Source organism: Gopherus flavomarginatus, chromosome 4, assembly GCF_025201925.1.
Source record: "Gopherus flavomarginatus isolate rGopFla2 chromosome 4, rGopFla2.mat.asm, whole genome shotgun sequence".
In the NCBI taxonomy this organism is placed as follows: Eukaryota; Metazoa; Chordata; order Testudines; family Testudinidae; genus Gopherus; species Gopherus flavomarginatus.
In genome coordinates this window covers 136925824-136948539 of record NC_066620.1, presented here as the reverse complement: position 1 = coordinate 136948539, position 22716 = coordinate 136925824, and the positions used below count along the sequence as shown (strand labels likewise).

At 43.6% G+C, this 22716-nt stretch overlaps 1 protein-coding gene across 1 annotated transcript in view; it reads left to right on the top strand.

Moving 5' to 3' along the window:
* LOC127049021 (maestro heat-like repeat-containing protein family member 2B) overlaps nt 1-22716 on the top strand; it is a 47231-nt gene that overhangs the window by 1099 nt on the left and 23416 nt on the right. The window contains exons 2-20 of the mRNA XM_050949230.1: nt 1810-1952; nt 5478-5600; nt 6453-6615; nt 7172-7270; nt 8548-8699; nt 9232-9375; nt 12055-12147; nt 12939-13008; nt 13126-13239; nt 13955-14028; nt 14292-14414; nt 16347-16491; nt 16962-17002; nt 17327-17468; nt 18892-18944; nt 19890-19997; nt 20351-20470; nt 20705-20827; nt 21957-22109. Coding sequence (XP_050805187.1) covers nt 1810-1952; nt 5478-5600; nt 6453-6615; nt 7172-7270; nt 8548-8699; nt 9232-9375; nt 12055-12147; nt 12939-13008; nt 13126-13239; nt 13955-14028; nt 14292-14414; nt 16347-16491; nt 16962-17002; nt 17327-17468; nt 18892-18944; nt 19890-19997; nt 20351-20470; nt 20705-20827; nt 21957-22109 — 2183 coding nt within the window. The remainder of the gene's footprint in view (nt 1-1809; nt 1953-5477; nt 5601-6452; nt 6616-7171; nt 7271-8547; nt 8700-9231; nt 9376-12054; nt 12148-12938; nt 13009-13125; nt 13240-13954; nt 14029-14291; nt 14415-16346; nt 16492-16961; nt 17003-17326; nt 17469-18891; nt 18945-19889; nt 19998-20350; nt 20471-20704; nt 20828-21956; nt 22110-22716) is intronic.

Sequence of the window (22716 nt, the reverse complement as noted above, 5' to 3'; positions counted from 1 at the left end):
GTCTTCCTTCTTTTGTCCCAGTTGTTTATGTTTATTATGGGTCCTCATTTTGTGTCTTCTGCATCCATGGAGCCAAGATCTACCTGTGGAATCCATCAGAGATGGGGGATATTAGAACAAAAAATACAGAAGGGCTTCTCCTCTGGCTGTCTAAATGAAGCTCTGCTAATATCTTAAATGCAGGATAAGAAAGCATGGGGTCACATTTCTTAGCAACACTAGTGCGCCTAATCCCACACTATCACTACTGCAACTAGATGGGCAGTGTAGGTTACAGTTATGATTCAGTTTGCATCTGGGTGTTAGAACTGAAGGATGCAATTTGCATAAAGGATGGGCAATCACCTAACCTCAAGCAGTCTTTCCTGGGAAGGGGAAATCTTGTTAGTTCCTCCTTCATGCTTTGGAATGCTGTTACAATGGAGACAGATACATATGGCATTTCAGATTTCTTTTTAAATGTGAAGGCTCCTGGAGAATTTCTGCCCACAGCTAAGAGATACATGGGAGATAAAATCCTGATTTTTTTTTAATACATCAGCTGTTTCATAGTTTCTTAGAGTTTAAGGCCAGAAGGGACCATTAGATCATCTAGTCTGACTTCCTGTATTTCACAAACCATTAAATTTGACCTAGCAACCCTACACTGAACCCAAAAACTTGTCTTGGACTAAAACATTTCAGTCTTTAGGAGACTAAACTGTTGTGTGGCATAGGCAGACAACAGGAGAGATTGAGGTTCCACCAATGCCTGAGGCCCTTGCAATGGTAGAGAATTGATTAGGTCAGATATACCCAGTTGATCCTAGCAGGTGATCAGTGCCCCATCCTCCCACCTAAAGGTCCCTGCCAATCTGAGTAGGGAAAAAGTCCTTCCCACCCACAACTCTGGAGATCAGTTGGACCCTGAGCATGTGAGCAGGACATCTAAGGAAACAGATTCTCTGACCCATCTTGGAGCACTGGTCCGCCCTACGAGGTGTCCCATCTCCTGCAATGGTCAATCCCTGATGCTTGAGATGAAGGTTGGAGAGAACTACCCCACCCCACTCACAGCATACACCTAGCCAATTGTGCATGGGGAAAAATTCCTTTATGACCTCTACAGGCAACTGGATGAACTCCGTTCCATGAGTTTTCTCTGCAAGTATTTAAACTACCATAAAATAAGAATAAAATAAAAATAAAAAAAGGCTTTCTTCAAAACAGGAGGCCTAAAGTTAGGCTTCTAAATTCATAGTGAGGTCTAAAAAAGTGGCCTGATTTTCAAGAGATACTGAGCCCCCAAAAGTTCCCAGCATAGCCAATAGGACATCTGGGTGTTCAGGATTTTTGAAAATGAGGCCCTGACTAAGCAAAACTCTTAAGCATGTGCTTAACTTTAGGTCTCTTTGTTGGCTGAGAGTTAAGCATGTGATTAGGATGCTGAATCAGAGTGTAGGTGCCTTAATATGGATTTAGGAGCTTAAGTTTAGGCACCCAGTGTTGAAAATTTGGGCCATAAATTATTATTCTGTATGCTATCAAACCTCATCAATTGATAGTAAAGAGAGAAAGGAAGATTATTTTACATGGGGATCTACTTGAAAGGAGCAAATTTTCTTCATTATGATTCCCCTCCAATGCACTGGGTCCTTCAGCAAACAAACCTGGTCATCAGGAGGAAGGAAGAGGATTTACATGATTCCCAGGTCTACTTCTCACAGTGTTTGGGTGCCTGCAGAATCTTTACTAAATAGTAAATTAAAGAGGCCAGCACCAATTTCTACTATCCGTGGTAACCAGCTGAATCCTTTTATTTGATTTCAGATGTTTATAATGAGGTTGTTTCCCTCTTGGCACATATGGATGACCAAGATAAGGACAAAAGTGCTCTCAGGATTGCCTTTATAGCTGAGACCAAGCTGGCTATCGTTGTTACCGTTCTGCTAGAGAAACTGCAACAGGATGAGGTAGGGCAGTTTCATGAAATTACGTCTGCTTTCCATGTGTCCACACCAAATTCTGCTTGACTTCATGGGGAAATGCATGGGGATAATTCTGTATAGAACTTGGCCTGGCACACCTTCAGCATAATCAGTATTTACCCTTCTGTCCTCAGCCATGAATTCATCATGCAAAATGCTGTTATTACAGATCAGGAAGATATAATGCTCTATAAAGAGAGCATTGTCCTTTTACACACAGTGGAGTACATGGGCTGTATACAGTAAAAGTACACTGTAGGACTAGCAATAATCTCTTTTAATAATACTGTGCCCTTCTTTATCATCTTCATCCAAAAATCTCAAAGCACTTACCTAATACTAATGAATTAAGACTCACAGCACCCTTGTGAGAATGGTAAGCATGATCCCTATTTACAGATGATTTGTGTCACAGGGAATTAAGTTACTTGCTCAACACCACTTAGCAGGTTAGTAAAAGAATGTGAATAAAACCCAAGTGAACTGACTCCTTGCTCTTATTCCTAGCCAACACTCCTTTCTTATGATGACATATTATTGAGATTACAGCTCTGAAGGGACCTTATCTATGTATTTTCTACTGGGGGAATTCTGCAATAAAAAAATGATGCACACAGTGTTTTAACATTTCAGCAAATATACAATATAATTGCACCAGTTCAAATTATTTTTGATTATTTATTTCAAAATCACTGTCAGCAAGTATGTCTGTGTCAATACAGACGACAAAAAGGATTCAGGAAATGTTTTTTGACAAACAGATTCCAGACTATGCATATTAATACAGAACTCTGAGTAACAATTCATTTCAACTCACTACAGAACCGTATTTCTGGCACCCCTCAGCCGCAGTGCAAAGGCTTGGTGGAGTCAGGGGTGATGGAGGAGCTGAGGGAGAGGGAAGTAAATTGCTGGGAAGGAGCCTGGGTGTGAATTTGGAGGGTTGCTGGGTATGGATGGGAAATGTATGGAACAGTTTTTTTGGGAGGGGCAGGGAGGAATTGTTAGGGAGCTCCCCCCACGCAGACCCTGGCTGACCCCTAACCTCTCCCATTCAGTAAGGCACATCTGCCCCAGTCTCCATGTGTTCCTGCACCCCCATGGGTCCTTGCACCCCCTGGCCACATATGTCCTTCCACCCCCACTCAGACACCCACTCCCCCCATCCCCATGTGTGCTTGTCCCCTCTCCCCCATCCCCATGTGTCTCTGTGCCTCCACCCAACCACCCCCTGTCCCTGTGTAGCTCTGCACCTCCTCCCCCATCACTATGTGGCTCTGAACCTCCCTCCCCCCGTAACCCTCTGTCTCCACTCCCATTCAGCCCCTGCCCCAGTCTGCCGTCCCCCACTAGCCCTTATGAGCAGAACTGAACTGCTTGTCTTGGCCTCCTTGTTCTTTAATTATTTTAATTACTCGATTAATTATGAATCTCTTTTGGTTTTAAAGAATAAAATTGTTGCATAATCCAGAGCTACTTTGAAGTACGTAGAGCTTATGTATTCATAAATTATCAGTGACAATTTTCAATTAAAAAAAATCCTCCTTACATTTAAAAATTAATGGAAGGAGCTTCTCCCCAGTGGAGCTGTGAGTTCTGATTGCAGTTTGCAGAAGCATCTCTTTTCAAGCAGCGCCACTGGAATGTTTAGCCAGTCAAGAGATCTGATTGGCTTTGAACATTCCAAAGTGCTTTATGACCTTGGCATGCAGGTCACATAGGTTTACAGACTCACAGGAGACAGAGCTGGAAAAGACCTATTGGCTCATCCAGTCCATTTCCCTACTAATGCAGGAGCATTCCCAGCAGCCATTTTCCACTGTTTTAGCCAAACTAATTTTAAAAGCCCCTAATGACTGAGCTTCCACTGTTTTCCTAGGAAGACTGTGTCATAACCTTATAGACCTGTCTCACATTTTTCTTGTTATTAAAGTCTAAATTGTATGTCTTTTTTTAGTTTAATCCCATTACTCCTACTTTTACCTAAATGTATTATACTAAAAAATTCCTCTCCCACCTTGGTGTTCACATCCTTCAGATAGGTGTATGGTATTATCATGTCTCCCTCACAGTCATCCCTTGGCCGCATCGGCCGTAGACAGCTCTGTCAGTCTGTCTTCAGAAGTAGAGGTCTACTCGGGCCCAATTTTTAATCCCAACCTGAACGGGCCCCAAGCCCACTCACCTCACCCTGAGAGGGTTGAATCATTTTCCATCCTGGTCCCAACCCTTCCCCCCAAACCGGATACTACCACCGCATCCTGCTCATGGGGCTGGCGCAGCGGCAATAATGTGCAGCAATGGCTTGATCCTCTGACACTGCTCCCTGCTGTGTTGATCCCATGGGCTAAAGGAGGAGAACTGACCTGACCTGAGCCCAAGAGAGTCCAGTTGTTGTCTCATCCAACCTGACCCTGATGCCTGTAGTCAGGCCCCATAGGATTTGGGTCAGGTTGCAGGGCTCTATTCAGAAGTCAATTCTGCCACCCTCGTGCATCCTTTTTTGTTCTCCCATGAATTACTTCCAATTTGTTGATCTCTCTGGGAATGTGGTGCTAGAAAATGCAATAATCCAGATGCAGTCACGCCTCAGCTGAACAGAGAGGAACTGTCCTCTTCCTGCTTTGTGCCATGATCCCTGTCTGTAGAAGACCTAACCCACATGGCTCTTTGTGGTAGCCATCACCCCTTGCATATACATGTTGACTTTGTTTTTCACGGTCACCCCCAGGGCACTTGTTGCTTCCCACTTTTCTCCCTCCCATTGTGTCAGTTACTTCTACCTCCTTTCCAGATGTGCTAGTTTGCAGTTTTCTGAAAGGAATCTTGTTCTCTGCTCAGGTTTTTAATTTCTCTGTGTCCCTCTTTATTTTTAATCTGTCCCAGCTGATACTATCATCTGTGAATTTCTACACTGATGGGCCTCATAAAAGACACCTTCAAGTGTGCGACTGTCAATGTAGATCTAACTGCTGAGCTAATTTCCCCTAGGAGCTGTTGAGGACTGACTGCGGGAGTTGGGTATTTTGTAATTCAACATTTTCAAATTCTGTCTGGAGTGGATAGAGCAAGGGCAAAGGGGTCATTTTTATTGTTTGTTTTCAATAAATGAAACTCGATAAGGGGGCAGTGAAGGAGGCTTCTTCTGGCTCTTTTCTCTGCAGGAAGATTAAAATATGTCAATTGCTCAGTTGCTTCTGAAGTGCTGCTAAATGCGGTGATTGTGGAAGGCATGGCATGTTTTACACCAATTAAGGCAATGGATTAGTTGTGTGAGCATGCTGGCTGGGAAGTCAGTGTGGCCTAGTGGATAGGACCCTGGTTAATGACTCAGGAGACATGGATTCTCTTCTTGGCCACGAACCTGCTCTGTTATGATAAGACTTGGACTAGTCATTTCATGTTTGGATTGGAAGCTCTGTAGGGCAGGGGCTTATTTGTCAAATTACTGTGTGGTCATCAAGAAAAACTTTTCCTGATTGTTTGTTCTCTTTTCTGGTTTGTCCCCAGCAAAACAGAGTAGACATTTACTGTGTCCTGGAGAAGGTATTACAGCAGGACACCGGGGACCTGGAGAGAGGGCTACTGAACAAAACAATAACCCTAGCCTTAAACCACATGAGAGAGACTCAGGTAAGTTAGTTCTCCTGAGATATTAATCAAAGGACCCAAAGTTTTAACTAATTAAAACTCTCTTTTTTGGGGGGTAAACTATATATTGAAATGAAAATGTATTCTTCTGTTAGAGGCCCACAACGTCCTAGACAGCACTTGTACACATGCATAAGATGGGAAAACTTACATGCGAAAGTTACACTTGTACTTAAGTGCTCTGCAGGACCAGGACCCAAGACACATGATATCAGACACAGAGACAGGCCTATGATTTATTAATGAGCAAGTCTTTCCCGAAGTTTACTAGGGGTTTCATTATTGATACTGATGTTATGTGGGAGGTGCTCTGATGCTATTGCGATAAGTGGCAGTATAAAGCCCTAAGACAGACAGAATCTGAACTATCTCCAAAAGAAGCAGCATTGGATTTAGAATCTAGTTTGCCAGCAGGAAAACCCATGGAAAAATCCCTCTCTTGTTCCAAAGGAAGTCAGTCCCCTTTTTGGAGACAGTTTATTCCAGGAAAGCTCTCTGAATATCTTTGAAGTGGCCCAGTCTGTGTCTCACTACTTCCTCAGGGAAGGGCAGAGTAAAATATCATGTGACTATGGTGACCAGTCATCCACCACAAGGAGCTAATAATGAATAGTCTAACTAAGCAGCTTGTAAGCAACTCAAAGGCTGAAAATTGTTTAGCCAAATGACTCAATGAATATTTATGACTAATGACTCTGTCCACAGAAAGTTGAGTGGGCTCATTTGGAACTTATGCACAGAAATAAGGACTTGACTCATATAAACAAGTCAGGCTAGTGCAACTGGCTTCAGTCACTTCAGTCTTTCTCTTTTTGTTTTTTTTGTTTTTTTTAGGAAGCAACAAATGAAGTAAAAGTGGCAGCTAGCAACACGTTAGTGACTCTGGCAAGCTGCTATTTTGATCATGTCATGTCTGAGCTGCTCTGTCATCTGAAACCACCGAAGCTGCCTGAAGAGTTTATTTTTGTTACGTTGGGCAACCTGTCATCAGCCTATGGTATGGTAACTTCCATCTTTTGTTTCAAAGTTATCGTCTTTCATTTAAGAACAGGGGATTACTCTCTTTAACTAAAAATGTTGCAGCTAAACAGAACTCTGCTTGAGTGTGTGCGTGTGTGTGTGTGGGGAGAGAGACACAGGATTAACTGCTCTTGCTAGTTCCAGCTTCCAGATCATGAGCTATCCGGACGACGGTGCAAGCTCTAACTTCTGCCCCCAACTGAAGTTCCTTAAGGATGGCAGTGAGTGGAAGATCAGGTCTAGTGGAGCTCTTCTCCACCCCACTTCCCATCCGGCCCCAGTGCTCTCTCCCCTTACGCTGGGAATGAGTTGGGCATTGGGCACAGCTGTGCACTGGTGGAGGATTCCTCTCTTCAGGGTGAATCCCCCACTGGCTTTCAATGGCTGCTTTAAAGCCATTCTGCTCTGCTTACACAGTGCAAAATGGCCCAGGAGCCCATAGCATCCTGCCCCACAGTGCTTCTAAGTGTGTTCTAAGAAGGCGGAGAGCAGCCGATTATCCGTCTTCCTTCTCTTCTGGCCTTTCTCTGCAGCACTTAAGTGTATCCCTGTTGTGAGAATAACCCTGAACGCCATGTTCTCCGTGTTGGAGTTTGTCAATGACAGCAGGATGAGACAAGCATTTTGTGGTGGTAAGTGCCAGCACTTACTGTAGGTGCCCAAAATGGATATTTAGGGGGTCTTGGTACAGATTGGAGTGACTGACCAAGTTTGCAAACAGGCCCTGAACTGTGCTCCCTGCCCTGCATTGCACCAGGTGTTGTGTTCCTTGGCTCCCGTGGCACTCAGTGAAGTTGAGAGTGCTCCTCACTTTGCACGAGGCGCTGAGCATTTGTAAGTTCAAGCCCTTCATGACTCATGGATATAATTTAAAATAAACAGACACAAAGGCTGAAGCTGCCCATCTGCCAGAAGGCTCCTGGGGGAGGAGGTGAAGGGAGTAGATTTCATTCCTGAACATTTAAAAATCCCATTTCCCATCCATCACCCATTCTCTCCCCTTCATCATCATTTCCTTTCACCCTCTTTCTGTGTCTTCTCTTCCTCTCCACTTCTCTCTTCCTTTGCTTTTCAGGTGATGATCAGTAAGGAGTTAATCCTGTGCCTTTGAGGTAAATGGGAATTTTGCCATCGACTTCATAGAGAACAGGATTGGGCCCTAATTCTTCTTAGCAAGGACACTAGATACACCTAATTTTAGGGCAAAGTGCTCCCCACTGCCTTCAAATCCCAGTAAAGCCAATGGCAGTTAGGGGCACTCAACGTCTTTCAGACAAACTGTAACTCAGGATGAAATCATCCAGTGTTAAGGTTAAATAAACAATAACTGCAGGGGACACGAGTCATTCAGAGGAGAGCTTGCTGAAATATTTTGATTTTTAATTATATTTTCTGTAATTTTTTCCCCAAATTTAATGAAAAACAAACTTGAAAAATGTCAATGACAAGTTTGATCAGGAAGTGTGCATCCAGTGTTTTGGAGCTTCTAAAGAGGTGGCTGAATTTTTTTTGATTTTTGAAAAATATAAATGATTTTTATACTTTGCAATTTTGAAAGAAAAAAACACTATCAGTAAAGATTTTTATTTGAATTTAAACTGCTTTTTCAAGCAGCTCTAATTAAGAGGTAACAAGGAAGGGAGAAAAAAATTGTCTTCAAATGATGGTAATTGAAAAAAGATTGAGAGATATGCAAATTAAAAAGCCTTTTGAGAACCAAGACATGGAATGGGGGGAAGAGAAATAGCTCAAAATTGATTTGGGATTTCAGCGCCTAGTCCTGAACTAAGCAGTAGCTGCCATGGAAACGTAGTAAACTTTAGACCTAGGTGTATTCACTGGTAAAGCAACTTTTCCTCGTTACTAATATGTCCTTTTCACATTGCCTGTCTTCTCTCTGTCCATGCAGTTCTGGAAAAATGGTCAAGGGCAGTAAAGCTCTTTTTGACTAACTGGGAAAAGTGCTCATTCCCCAGAGTGGGCAAATTGCGACTCTGCAATCATTTTTTTCCCATCTATTCTCATGTGACCAGCAACTGGCTGACCTGTGAGGAGCTGGAGGTGAGAATTGCTGGCTTTCTAAACCTTTAGCAGAAATTGCAATGTTAAATTCTATGTGTCTGGCACTCTTTGTGATGATGGCATTTAAAGGTAGGTCCTTTTGGATGGAACAGAGTGTCATGTAAAACATCTAAACCCCAAACATTTATAATGTCACCACATCATGGAAATTCTGTCTGTACACAGTGTACATGGATTCTAGTTTTATGCACCTGACGTGCAGATTAACATGGGATAGTGGGCTAAATTAATTCCTCCATTCAGCCCCAGTGGAGTTGCAGCAGGGATGAGTTGGCCTAGAATGTATTCTTATCTGGGGAAATATCTTACCTGGTATAGTTGTGAGGTGCATTAGGATATAATCCTGAAACCAACCCTACGAGTCCCGGTTCTTTACCAGGAAATCTTCAGATAGGGCCGTTCCTACAATGGAACAAGGGAAGTTGCAGGCATTAGAAGCAGAAAAGGTGTGCCCATTGGATGATACTGAATGAATTAGTAGGAACGTAAATTCTGTGTCTCATCTATGCAGCTCAAGCAGGCTATCATCAAAGCCCTTGGTCCCATGATGAGCCTCCTGCTACACAAAGAGGAGTATCAGGATCAGATATTTGAACCAATCTCATGGCTCCTTGAGCAATATAAGGAGGACGCTCATGTTTTTCACATCACCAAGGTGAGGTACCAGTCCTTAAGGTAACTGTCTATGTGTCTTCATGTATGAACTGCACGAGGAGTTTGCTGCTAGTGGGGTTTCCTGTTTGAGACAGTGACTTGTTAGAAAATAAATATACACACGAGTTCTGGGTTTGTACACATGGTGAGTCAGGCAACAAGATTTGTAGGTAAATGCCTCTTATGAAAAAGCATCCTCTGTTTCCTGGGGAGGATGATAAGGAGATAAAAAAAAACACCTGCTCCCCTCCCCAACAAGATACTCCCTCCTTGTGATTTCCTAGTACATCCTGTCAACTCTGTCTCTATCTTTTAGTTCATAAGCTGCTCAGAGCAGGGGCTGCCATATGTTGTCTCTGGTCAGTACCAAGCCAACAGTCAATGGTTGAAAATTAATACTAAGGAGGCTTGAGAATCATTGCTTTGGATTATGTAAAAGCATTGCCTGTCTATTTCATCTCCCGTTCTATGCAGTGCTCTTGTAGCCATGTTGGTCCCAAGATATTAGAGCGCCAAGGTGGGTGAGATAATCTAATTAAAGATATTGTCTCACTCCCCTGCTCTCTCTATTTCATCTACCCTGAGTACCACATGAGCAAGAAGAAAGGGGCCATATTCTGTCTTCATTTGGGCTACACAGTTGTTAATGAAGTCATGAGACAGCTCTAACTTCTTGGTAGTGATATTTACTCACCATCTCTGTTGGTTGAAGCTTTCTGGTACAGAGTATGTGGTCATATTTGGAGTTGAAAAACCCATGATTTGGAGGGAACCAATACATCATGGACTTGTTTGATAGCATCAGGGCACTACACAACTACTTAAATATAGTAAAATATGTAGATGGCATCAAAGACATTCTGGAAGCTTGAAGCAACAAAGGAGAAAAGTATTTAGATGCAGGAAGGAATTTGATTTTCACCTTTTTTATCAATAACCTGGCAGAGGACATAAAATCATCCCTGATAAAGTTGGCAGATGAGATAAAAATTGGGAAGTGGTAAATAATGAAGAGGAGAGATTCAGAGTGATTTAGATCACTTGGTAAACTGGGCACAAACAAAGGTGTGTTTAAAAACGGCTGAATGTAACTGTGTGCATCTATGCACAAAGAATTTAGGCCATACATACATGATGGGGGATGCCGTCTTGGGAAGCAGTGACTCTGGAAAAGATTGTGGGGGTCATGATGATTAATCAGCTGAACATGAACTCAAACTGTGGCCAAAAAAGCTAAAAAGCATAAAAAGGAGACTCTCAAGCAGGAGTACAGTGGTTATTTTATCTCTAAGTCTGGCACTTGTGTGCCTACTGTTGGAATACTGTGTCCAGTTCTAGTGCCCACAACTCAGAAAGGGTGTTGATAAATTGGAGAGGATATTGACAGAAGAGTCACAGTGATTACAGGATTAGAAAGCATGCCTTACAGTGCTAAAATCGAGGCACTCTATCTATTTAGTTTAACAAACAGAAAGTGAAAGGGTGCGTGATGGGGTTTACCTACCCCACATTGGTTCAACAGGGGTTAATCCTACTTTGTGGGCCGAGGAGGCCATGGCCCCTTATCTCTGCTGGGCATGCTTCAGCTGGAACCAGAATATAAAAGAGAGCCACTCAGCTGAGTCTGGGATGGCTGCCGAAGGGAGCAGAGGTGCATTGCAGGCTCCTGCAGAAAGACTGCCAGTGCTCCAGGATTCAGTGGCCAGCCGGATTTTAGCTGCAACCCACAACCCCCAGCCACCCAATGCCAGAGATGGAAGAGAGACCACAGAATCCCTGAGACTGCCAGCTGAGGAAGAATGGGTGGGAAGTAGCCTAGGTGGACTAAGCACTGATCCAGTTGCGGAACCTAGCTTTGACGCGGTATGTTTTGAAAGGATCCCCGCTGAGTTGGTGGCAAATACCCCTGCGGCAAGACAGGGCCCTGGGCTGGGACTTGTGAAAGAGGCAGGAGCCAGTGGAGAAGGGCTGGCCACTAGGAAACACTTCCTTGCCACAAAAGGTGGTTCTATTGACTCTGGCCACTAGGCAGCACTGCCATACCTAGAAGAGTAGCCCTAGTGACTCAGGCTGTTGGGCCGTGGACCCTCACAGAAGGGCTGCTGCACTGATACCGACCATTAGGCTATGCTGCCCTAGGAGCCAGGACTGCTGTGGTGGCTGGGGAGACTAGGCCAGCTGGGCCACCCGAGATCTACTTCAATTCCTCCACAGCCTGGTACCACCCTGATGGGTGGACCTGCCCTGTGACAAGGTGACTTAATTACAGTCTCTAATATCTTACGTGAGGGACTCATGTTTTATATTGGGCTCTTCAGTCTAGCAGAGAAAGGTGTAACTTGATCCAATGGCTAGAAACTGAAGTGAGACACATTCAGACTGGAAAATACCGCGTACGTTTTTAATGGTGAGATAATTAACCATTAGAACCATTTACCAAGGGCCGAGGCAGATTCTCCCTCACTGACAGATTTTATATCGAGATTGGGATGTTTTCCTAAAAGTTCTGCTCTGGGAATTATTCTGGGCAAGGTCTGTGGCCTGTGTTATACCGGAGGTCAGACTAGATGATGGCAATAATCCGTTCCGGCCTTGGAATCCACGAATCCCCTGAATCTGCTTCAGTCACTACATATTGCTCCTGTGTGTGCCCCCATCTAACTGTCACCCTCTGTTGCAGAGTCTGAGCCAGCTCTTGGAGGTCTCTGGTGAATATAAGATCCCTCTCCCTAAAGGGAAGTTTCAAGCCATCTGCAGTGCTCTGCACAACCAGGTGAGGGGTGGTTTTGCTTGGATCCCTTGAGTTAGGCACAGCCGATCTGAAGCATATTAACAATCCAAATCTATCGAATGATAGCACAGAGCCTGGGGACCTCCTCATGCCTTCCTGATTTCTGCAGGCTCAAGAGTAAGCAGGTAGCGGTCTCATTTTCTTAGCTAATATCCAGCTCAGTTTGTAAAGCATTTTCACCATAAGCCGATTATCAGGGGGAGTCAGAGTTATACAGTAAAAACTGTGGCTGTGTCTTGATTCGATGAGCTCTGCTGCTCAAAACACTTTAGCTTCTCTTATCTAATGTATTGATTCATAGATTCATAGATTCTTAGACTCTAGGACTGGAAGGGACCTCAAGAGGTCATCGAGTCCAGTCCCCTGCCCTCATGGCAGGATCAAAGACTGTCTAGACCATCCCTAATAGACATTTATCTAACCTACTCTTAAATATCTCCAGAGATGGAGATTCCACAACCTCCCTAGGCAATCTATTCCAGTGTTTAACTACCCTGATAGTTAGGAACTTTTTCCTATTGTCCAACCTAAATCTCCCTTGCTGCAGTTTAAGCCCATTGCTTCTTGTTCTATCATTAGAGGCTAAGGTGAACAAGTTTTCTCCCTCCTCCTGATCATTGTGTTTGATTCTTGCTGTGCGTTCAGTACCATCCACCTGGGGTTGAGACCTCTAGTTGGACACGTAGGAAGTGGAAGCTTAGAAATTAACTGAACATTTTCTTTTCAATTGCTTCTGATTAGTTTTTCTTTGACCATTTCCCTCCTTCCCACAGATCTGTTCTCAAGCTAAGCCGCTCAGCACGGAAAATCACGCAGAGTTGGTCCATTGTATAATTCTGCTAGGTAAGGGGAAGAAACTCTGAGTTACACAATGGTTTCCTTGTAACTTCCTTACCTTTGTAAGGTATGGTAAGTATAAGAGTTCTGTCATCAGTGAGGATGTGATTTCTTCCCTTGCAGCCCGTTCTTCTCCGGAGGATCTGATAGCATTTCTGCACTCCCAGCTGACGATTAAGAGTGAGGCTGTTTGTGTGATGTCTTTGAATCTGCTCAGAGCTATTGTTGATGCTGACTGTAAGTAACACAGGAGCAACTGTGCTAGCTGCCCTCTTGGCCAACATGCTGAGGATTGAGTTGGGGACACCCAGAGCTAAAAGCATAGCTACTTTAGATTGAGCTGAAGAACCAAGGCTTTGTAGGCATGGCAGGGCAGTAACAGACTCATCGCCTCTGCAAATGGGGCACTGAGGCTCTATAACACACAGTCACCAGTGCTCTGGATATCCACTAAGGGACCAAATGCTGCCGTAAGTTACCCCCCTATGGCCACACAGAAATCAACAGGTTCAACTAAGTGCTGAATGTAGCCCAAGATATTTTTCAACCTCAGATACAGAAGTTGACTTGGGGCTAATGCACATTAACAATCATCAGATAAAAATAAAATAGTCCTCCTGACTCAATAATTGTCAGTATTAGACACTATAGACTAGATTCTGAGTTCTGTTATACTGGTGTAAACACAGATAAACCTCAGTCTATCTAACTCTTTTAAAATATTTCCATCATGGCAGTATGATGACACTATTTATAGAAATGGAATTATTTTAGATTTATACTGGTGTAACTGAGACCAGAGTCTGGTCCTATATTTTCCCCACTGATTCTGTATACGAGAGAAGCTTGGTACTATTCTTCAATAGGGTCCTTTGAAATTCAGGATTCATTCCACTGTGGAAAGTGAGTGTGTGGAACAAAGAAGTACTGTACACCTCTCCTTATCTTTCAGTGCCCAAAACAGGAGATAAAAAGTGTCTGATTGTGAAGGCAGTGAAATCCACTCTGGGTGATCAGAATGCTACGGTAAGATTGTGTGTAGAGCAGTGAAATATTTCGTTTTTTTTCAGTGATATGGGATGAATGGATATCTGGGTGGAGCTTTCATTCAGATCCAGAGGAGAGACTGCAGACTAGAGAAGGCATGTCATTCTCCTGCCTGTGTTAAATGGATCCATGTTTATAAGCCAAGGAGATCAAATCAAAAGCATAAGGACTCTCATATCCTGTCTCTTATTTCAGGCAGAAGGGATAAAATAAACTCATGTGTGTCATCTCTACCCTTGCAGGTGAGGAAGGCAGTTCTTCATTTCATCAGGAGGCTGCTCAGCTCAGAAAGTGTGGAGAATTGTGCAGCATGGGATATGGTAGCACATGTTTTCATGGAGTTCAGTGTGTCCACCAGCAAACCGGTAAGGAGAGTTCTTAACACTTAGGACTCGGTCCTACCATTCTTGCATGCTGACTGCTCCCCTTGCCTTCAGTGGGAGTTTTGACTCAAGGACAACTGGACTGAATGATTAGAGCCAGAATCTGATCAGTTATATTGGTGTAAAGTCAAAATAACTCCACTGACTTTAGTGGCGTTACTCTGGATTCATACTAATGTAACAGAGATCAGACTCTCAGACTGGGTATTTACATCTAACAGAGTCATCTAGGTTACTCAACCCTCTGATGAATCATTGAAAATTCTGAAAACACCATTTTTCAGTGAAATATTCTAGTACAAGGAAGCACATCTCTTTGTTTTAAATAGACTCTCCAGAGAACATAACGATGCCCAATTCTGTGGCTGTTGAAGCAAACGTAAACTATCAGCAAAACACCGAGATTATGCAGATTGCATCACAGACTGTCAGGAGACTGGAAAAGCTTGCTGCATATTTCCCTCACCACATGCTCTAATCTACATGTACTAGTTTAAAAATATCCTCAATCTCTATTTCTATCCATGGACACAGCCAGGGGCTCCAGACACTTTGTGCTCCATGATTGGATCCATGATCTGTATTAACATAAACAGTTCAACTTTATAGTAAGTTGTTGAAGATCTTAGGTTCTCATTGGGCCAGTTTTGCTCTCCTTTAAACTGAAATCAGTAGAGTCAATCAATATTTAGTCCAGTGTAAGTAAGAGGAGAATTAGGCCCGTTGATAGAATCACACTCACTACACATGAAATGACCAAGCTGGTTGGGGCATCAGAACAAACAGAGTGGATCCCCCTGGTTCTGCATATAGATTTCCACTGGGCGGAGTCTGAATGTTTTTCCTCAGATATAAAAAGATGAAACAGTTTTTCAAATTTAAAGAAAATTAACCCTGCTTAGGGAAACTCTTTTGTGTTCAATGAATCATTCCCTTCACTTTAGGGTTTTCCTAAGCCTGGGATCTGACCCACCAGTTAGGAGTTTCTATTATTCCCTTCCCTTCAGATGGCTGTGCACTTCCAGTGCAATATAAAAGCAGGCATAGGTCAATGTTGAAGATGGCTTTGTAAGAGAAGGACACTGATTCTCTAGCCAGTGTCTTGCTACTAGCTAATAAGTTCTATATAGCTATCTCACAGCAGGGTACAACACTTCTCACCCAGGCTATTCAGGAAGAAAACACTATCCAAACCCTGTGCATTGACATCCTGCAATGTCTGGACACCTCAGTCAGTGGAATGACCCAATTAAGTGACCTGTTGCTACTGCTTCTTGAAATAGGGACGTTCTTCCTTACATTCTTTGTACTTCCCCACAAGGAAGCTTTTTGCGCACACAGCATAATGGAGGAACAGTATGTCAAATTCATGTCAGGGATGGTGTGACCCCTTCATCATGGAGTAAGTGGTTCACATTAGAGAAAAGATAGAAAGCCATTTAACTGGAAGGAATCATGTTGCAGAGATCTTCTCTTCATTCTTTCCACTCTCTGAGTGCAACTCTGCCTTAGATCCTCCATGAATACTTCTGACATTTAGATTTGGTGATCCTGGATTTGAACAGATCTTAGGGCTGGGAGTGTGCCTTATCTAGGTCTGTAAAGTTCTGAGTGAGTTGATGGTGCTATCTAAATAGCTCCATAATGCTGTAATGCAGGGAAGGAGGATTCATCTCTGGGTGAGAGCCAAATTGCTCACCAAAGAAGGCAGTGTATTTAAAAGACAGAGTGAGGAGGCACCAGACAGGTAGAGTGAGATGAAGGGGGGAGAGAGAGATGAGGTGATAGGTAAGGGAAGGGTCAGTGATGAATAAAAGGAGAAGCTACATGAGAGGGAGGGATTCAGACAGCAGGATACTGGAGGTGGGGGAATGGAAATAGCTGCGTACTGAACAATCTCGCTCTTCTCTGCAGGTGTTATGGCCAAGGCTTCTAGAATATGTGGTGCCAGCTCAGTACACTGGTACTTTGAAGCCTCTCTGCAGATGCCTTAGGGAACTGGCTGAGAAAAAGCAGCAGGAAGGAGAAGAAGCTGCTTGCCTCGACTACGGTGGATCAGGTTTATAACAGAAACTCTTTCATTTATTCTCTCCAGGCACACTATGAAATGAACAGGTTCAGTCTGCTCCAGTTCTCTCATCTGCAATGAGAAGGCTAAAATGAATGAGGGATGGTCTTGTGATTGCAACATGGCCACGGGAGGAAGCTAGGAAATGTGGGTTCTGTTCCCAGCTTGCCACCAAAATTCTGATGTGACTTTGGGGAAATCACTTGATCTTTCTCTCTCAGCTTCCCCATTTGTGACGTGAAGGAGTAATTAATGCCAACCTGATAGAGGTGCTGTGAGGTGGAATTCATTCATGTCTGTAAAGCATTTTGAGAAGCTCAGACTGAAAGCGCTATGGAAATGCAAATTATGATCAGCTGCCTTCAACATTGGTGGGCACATTGGAAATGGCTAGGTGAATAACATCTGCAGGACTCTCTGAAAGCGTGGCATAATTAATGATATTCTCTTTCTTCCTCTAGTGAAACTCCCTACACCCCAGGGGCTGCTGGCACGACTCCTGGTGAGTAGACCGTGAGAATAGGTTTTCTGTGGAATATGAAGTGGGACAGTTAACTATATAAAAATGGGTTTTCTAGCCACATGCTTGTAGACAGGCTGAGGAATGAGTATGATTGGATCTCTCTGTCTCTGCCCTCTCCTGAGACACACTGTTCTGGATCTCGTACTAGCTAGAATGCTTTCTTCTTCAGGAAAGCACTGCAGTAGAATCAACAACTCTATTGTATGGTCTCCACAATGAGAGAGTCTGAACTATTCCCTCCTTCAGGAACAAAGTGGTATTGTGCTGACAAAACTTAGCCTGTTCTTTCTCTCTCATTGACAGGTAGTAGCCTCATCCCCTTATGCAGGAGAAGGACACGGATGTGCTGCCTTGCAATTACTGAAGGCCCTGCACCAAAATATCCATGCAGCAGTGGGTGAGATGTGGGTAGTAAAGATCCCATCTCTGCTGCAGTACATTGAAGGTAAAGTGCTAGTTAGGAGAAGTGCGGTCCATGGAGAATAGAAGGGAAGCCAGAAAATGCAGCTTCGTATGGACATGTGTTGTGCCATTCCTGTTGCAGTATGCGGGATCAGTGGGGAATTGAAATTGGGCTTCTAGGCCCTCACTTTTCCTTCATCTGGATAACTGTGAACCACTGGGGTAAATCCAGAGTTGAACCACTGAAGCCAATTCAATCCGGGCAAAATCAGGCCAGGAAGGTTTCAGCTGAATGGAAATTTTACAGCAGTTCCCCCTACACCTTTGCTAGGCTAATGTTTGGGAAGGTGAATTACGCGTGAAGCTGGAGGTTAGTGAAATATTTTGGGGTTTCATATATAGTCTGATTTTGCAAACTGAATTTTTCTGAAAACTAAACCCCATGTTTACGTTCAAGGGTGATTCAATTAAAAAACACAGAGTTTTTCTTTCTGTAAGGAAACCTGAGCTATAAAAGCTAGGTTGGCCAAGTGGGTGCCCTATGTAGAATCTAGGTATTGTGGGCCTAACAATGTCTTTCATCAATTTTACAGTGGTATGAATCTATTGACCTCCTCAGTCAGTGTAGACTGTGTCTACGCTATGGGGTTATGCCAGCAGAACGCCAGTGATGTAGCTCTGCCAGTATAGTCTCTGTGGAGTATGACAGACCCTATGTGGAGCACAAACACAATATGTTTCTGATGAATGTCAAACCCCACCATGTTCAAGTGGGTTTGATATTCAAAAAAAGATTTAAAAAATGAGCCATCTCTTCCCTAGTGAAAGCAGCAAAGAATCCTGTGGCACCTTATAGACTAACAGACGTTTTGGATCATGAGCTTTCGTGGGTGAATACCCTGGCTAGCCCTCTGATACTCTTCCCTAGTGGTTGTTGCTGCACAGAGTCTCCAGTACTACATTGTGCCGACATTAAAGAAGGGTAGGTTAGAGCTGGACATTCAGAAACAGGGCTAGATTCTCAGCTGATGTAAACCAGTATAATTCCATTGACTTCAGTGAAGCTACACCGATTTACATCAAGTTAGGATCATGTCCAGAATCTCTTATTATACAGGAAAAGTATTTTTTCATATTAAACCCAGTCTTCTGATGTGCTGAACAGTTTTGTGAGATGCTAAGTACCCTCAGCTCCCATTAAAGTCAACAGGAATTGGGAGTGCTCAGCATCTCACTCCTGGTGGGTTGACTGACCCTGAATAAAAATGCCAGCAGAGTACATAACATGATACTTTCTGTTGGTCCAACAAAGAAAGTTGGCGTATGTCCCATTTAGACTTGAAAGCCCAGGTATGTTACAGTTTGGCAGAGCAGGGGTTTTCGAAGGACTGACTGCAAAGGAGATTCCTGGGACGACTCTTCTTGCTAACCTAAGTGACATTATTGTTTTGCCTCCTGCTTTATAGGAAACACAGAGAATTCCCTGGACCATGCACGGTGGGAGCACATGCTGCTTCAGGTACAAGATGCCTTTCAGCTGTATTGTCACAGCCCTCCCTCCCCCCTCCAAATGTATCAGCTGGGGAAAATATTAATGATAAACTTTTCATTATGAGCAGAGCTGGTCAAACCATTTCATTTTGTTCAGTGAAAACTGGCCTTTTTTATGTTCATGGGACATTTTCAATTTTTTTTTTACACAAAGCAAAACAAAATGAAACAACCACAACCCAAATGGAAAATGTTCAGTTTTTTGAAACTGAAGTTGATTTTTTTTTCATTTGCTTTCACGCTGAGGTGAAACTGGTAAGGTGGTATGTGGCAAACCTATGAATTCTGTGAGTGTCCAGTGGAACAGGCGCTGGACATTGTGGGGCTGCAGAGAGGGCTCGGCGGTCGGACTGTACTGATTGCTTATCTGTAGAAGGATAGTGGAACCTGGATGGGGTGAGAAGGGCGTGCTTGTGTTTCCTGTGGCTGGCAGAGCACAGAGAAGGCTTCCTCATGCTAAGGGCAGGTGGTAGTGAGGTACCTCACAACCCTGGGGACCCTCGAGAGGTGGCATAAAGGGTCCAGAGCACTTCAGAGAAGGTTCCTGGTCCTTCGTAGTCCAGGGCCCTTTGCTCAAAGTTTATTAGACCCATCCTCCATCCACTATAAAATCACTCCTCAATGATCAGATTTCTTGGCTCCATCTCATTCTCCAATTCACTGTCCATCTGGGTTTGGGGACTGAGAGGAATCATCAGGCAAAGGTTAAAGAACAACAGCAGAGGAAGTCTGGGTTGTCGATGTTTATAGTTCTCAGTAGGGAAATAACCTTCCCATGACACCTGAATATTGGAAAGTTTACAAGAGAGAACAAGGAAGAAAAAAAACACCAAACAAATAAACAAACAAGCCCCACAACAACCCCCAAATTCTTGCAATTATCCATCTGCTTTAACTCTTGTTTTACACTCAGTTCCTAAGAACATCTCTGGAGATGATAGACGACAGTGCCTGGAGCAGGCAGATAAGCCTTGAGTTGAGCCAGCAGATGGCCAGCTATACCAGCCCCTCCCATGAGAAGGTTTGTTTTCTGCTAAGGCTAAGTTTCTAGTTAATTTCCCTTGAAATTCTGATTGAGGGGCTACATAAGGTTTCTCTCAAGGCTTCATTACTTTTTATTTTATTCTGCATAACAAATTTGTTTTTACTTATTCCCTGCTCTCTTGCCCCCCCTGCCCTTCCAATGTTTGCTTGGACAGGCTGCTTGTCTGTGCTGCATTGTTGGTTCTCTGGCTAGGCTAGATAATGGGATGTTTCTGCAGTATGGGTGCTTGGACTTGGCTATCTTGTTCCTTCCTGAATGTTGCTGAGCTGGGTCTGTACTGATAGGCACGTTTAGCACTGAGATATCAGTAACACGTCTCTTTCTTTCAGAGTTTCCTGTATAAGGCCTTAGGAACGTCCTTAGCAGTTTGTCAGGACCTGGTCCACGTTAAATCACAGCTTCATAAATTTTTGACAAGAGCAGATTATATGGAAGTCCCTGAGAGACAGGTGAGGACTCTGTCCCTCTCCCCACTTTACCAAGTAATCTCTGACTGCTCCCTGTGGGGCTCAGCTCTGAGTTGGCCTGGGACAGATGCCATTTCGCTTCATATCCTCTTCATTGCTATTTCACTCAGCCCCGCTCCCCATGTGTCTCATGCCTGACTGGCGCTTTACACCACTTCAGGTGAAAGGAATGGACTCGTGGGTTAGATCCTAACCAGTATTTTTCTTGGGTGACAGGGAGTCATTTCCATTCTCGCATTGTCTGCTGAGAGCCACTTGGACCTCACCCTGAACGTACTTCAGGAGTTTGGGGCTGCAATGAGCAAGGTTAAGATTTCTGGGTTCATCAGCCGCCTGAAGGTAAAGGAGCCAAGGGGTTCTCTCAAACTTCCTCTCCCTCTAAAGCAGGGGTAGCAGCCCTGGGGTAGTGTCTGCTGTAGTCAGCTAGCATTGTCCCCTAGTGTGTGCGTTCTATGTGATGCCTGCAGTTAAGCAGAGAGGAGCACAATCTGGAGCTGGGGTTCTCTCAAATGATTTTTATCATCTGATGTCTCATGCCTTGAGCGCCCCTCCCATGCACAATGTGTGGGAACTACCTCAGTGGCTTAAATGGAAAAGCATTTAAGGTATTTTTAGTGTGTTTTTTTTATCCCAGTTAGTAGCTGGAAAGGAGGAGGTGTTGCAAGCAACATATGGCCAACCAACCTGCTTTAGGTAGACCACCAGTGGTCTACGGATGACAATTATGGAACATGTGATTTAGAGCAGTGGTTCTCAACCTGTCCAGATTAGTGTACCACTTTCAGGAGTCTAATTTGTCTTGTGTATCCCAAATTTCACCTCACTTAAAAACTACTTGCTTACAAAATCAGGCATAATTTTATTAAAAAGTGTCATAATTTCATTATTACTGAAAATTGCTTATTTTCTCATTTTTACCATATAATTATAAAATAAATCAAGTGAAATATAAATATTGTACTTGCATTCTTTGTAGTCTGCTGTAAAACTAGGCAAATATCTAGCTGAGTTGATAAACCCCCTGGAAGACCTCTGCAGACTCTCAGGGGTACACAAGTAGCCCTGGTTGAAAACCACTGATCTAGAGGCTAGAGCAGGAGACTAGGCCTCTGAGCTTCCACTGCTGGCTCTGCCATTTACTCACTGTGCAGCCTTAGGCAAGACATATAATGCCTGATCTTGTACCCACCAGTGTCAATGACTAAGCTCCTGTGTACTTCACTGCTGTAGGTTCAGCATTTTAGGCTCTCTGTGTCAGAGTTACCTAGTGGGAATGATGGAGATACTAATATCTCCACACCTCACAGTTATTATATTGCTTAAATACTTTTTGCAAGTGGTTTGAGATCTTTGGCTGAAAAGAGCTTTGCAAGAGCAAGCTGCTATTGCTGCTGTGAGGAATTCCTTGGTCAGCAACAGATCAGAATTCCAAAGCAAAAGGAATCAGAAGAACTTTCTGATTGTCTAGGACTACCACCATGGGAAAAGAGGCAAGACTCGCAGCACCCTGATGCTGACCTACAGCAGTGTGGCTGTCCATGCTCCAAAAGACCAGTTTCTCTCTCGAGTAGAGGCAGACATCACAGGGAACATCCTTCTGCATTACAGAGCCAGTTGTCAGGTAAGAGCTTTTGCGTGACAAGTGTCACAGAACTCAAATTTAAAACTGTAATGGATGGAGCGTGAGCTGTCACATGTTGTATCATTTTTGTTGCTCTTCTTTGTATTTTCTCTAGTTTTCTATATTCTTCTGAAATTCTGTAGACCCCAGCTACACAGTAATTCAGATGTAGTGACACTCAGGCTATTCAGAATAACACTCTAACTCCTCTAATATGGATGTGTATCTAGCTCTATCTTTTACTACCCAAGAAAGACTAGTGCTAGCCTGTATTTAGCTGATTTGCTGTCAGGCTGTTTCTTGGACTCTCTACTTCCCTTACCTTTTATCTATCTTCTTGTTTGTCTGTGTGCTCAGTTATTTCTGTTCCCCAGGTGTCTGACTGCTGATCCTGACTCTCATCTCAGTGCAACCTCTCCACATCATTTTGCCATTCAGTTCTGCCTTGTCTGAGACTCTCACTTAGGTATTGCCAAAAACAGTTGAACCAAACTGAGATCTTCCAGTAGTTCACAAATGCAAATATTACGGAGGATGACCCCTGATACTGACCTCTGCAGAACACCCCCTCTGGATACATTTCCTGCCTTTTGGAAGATTTAACAAT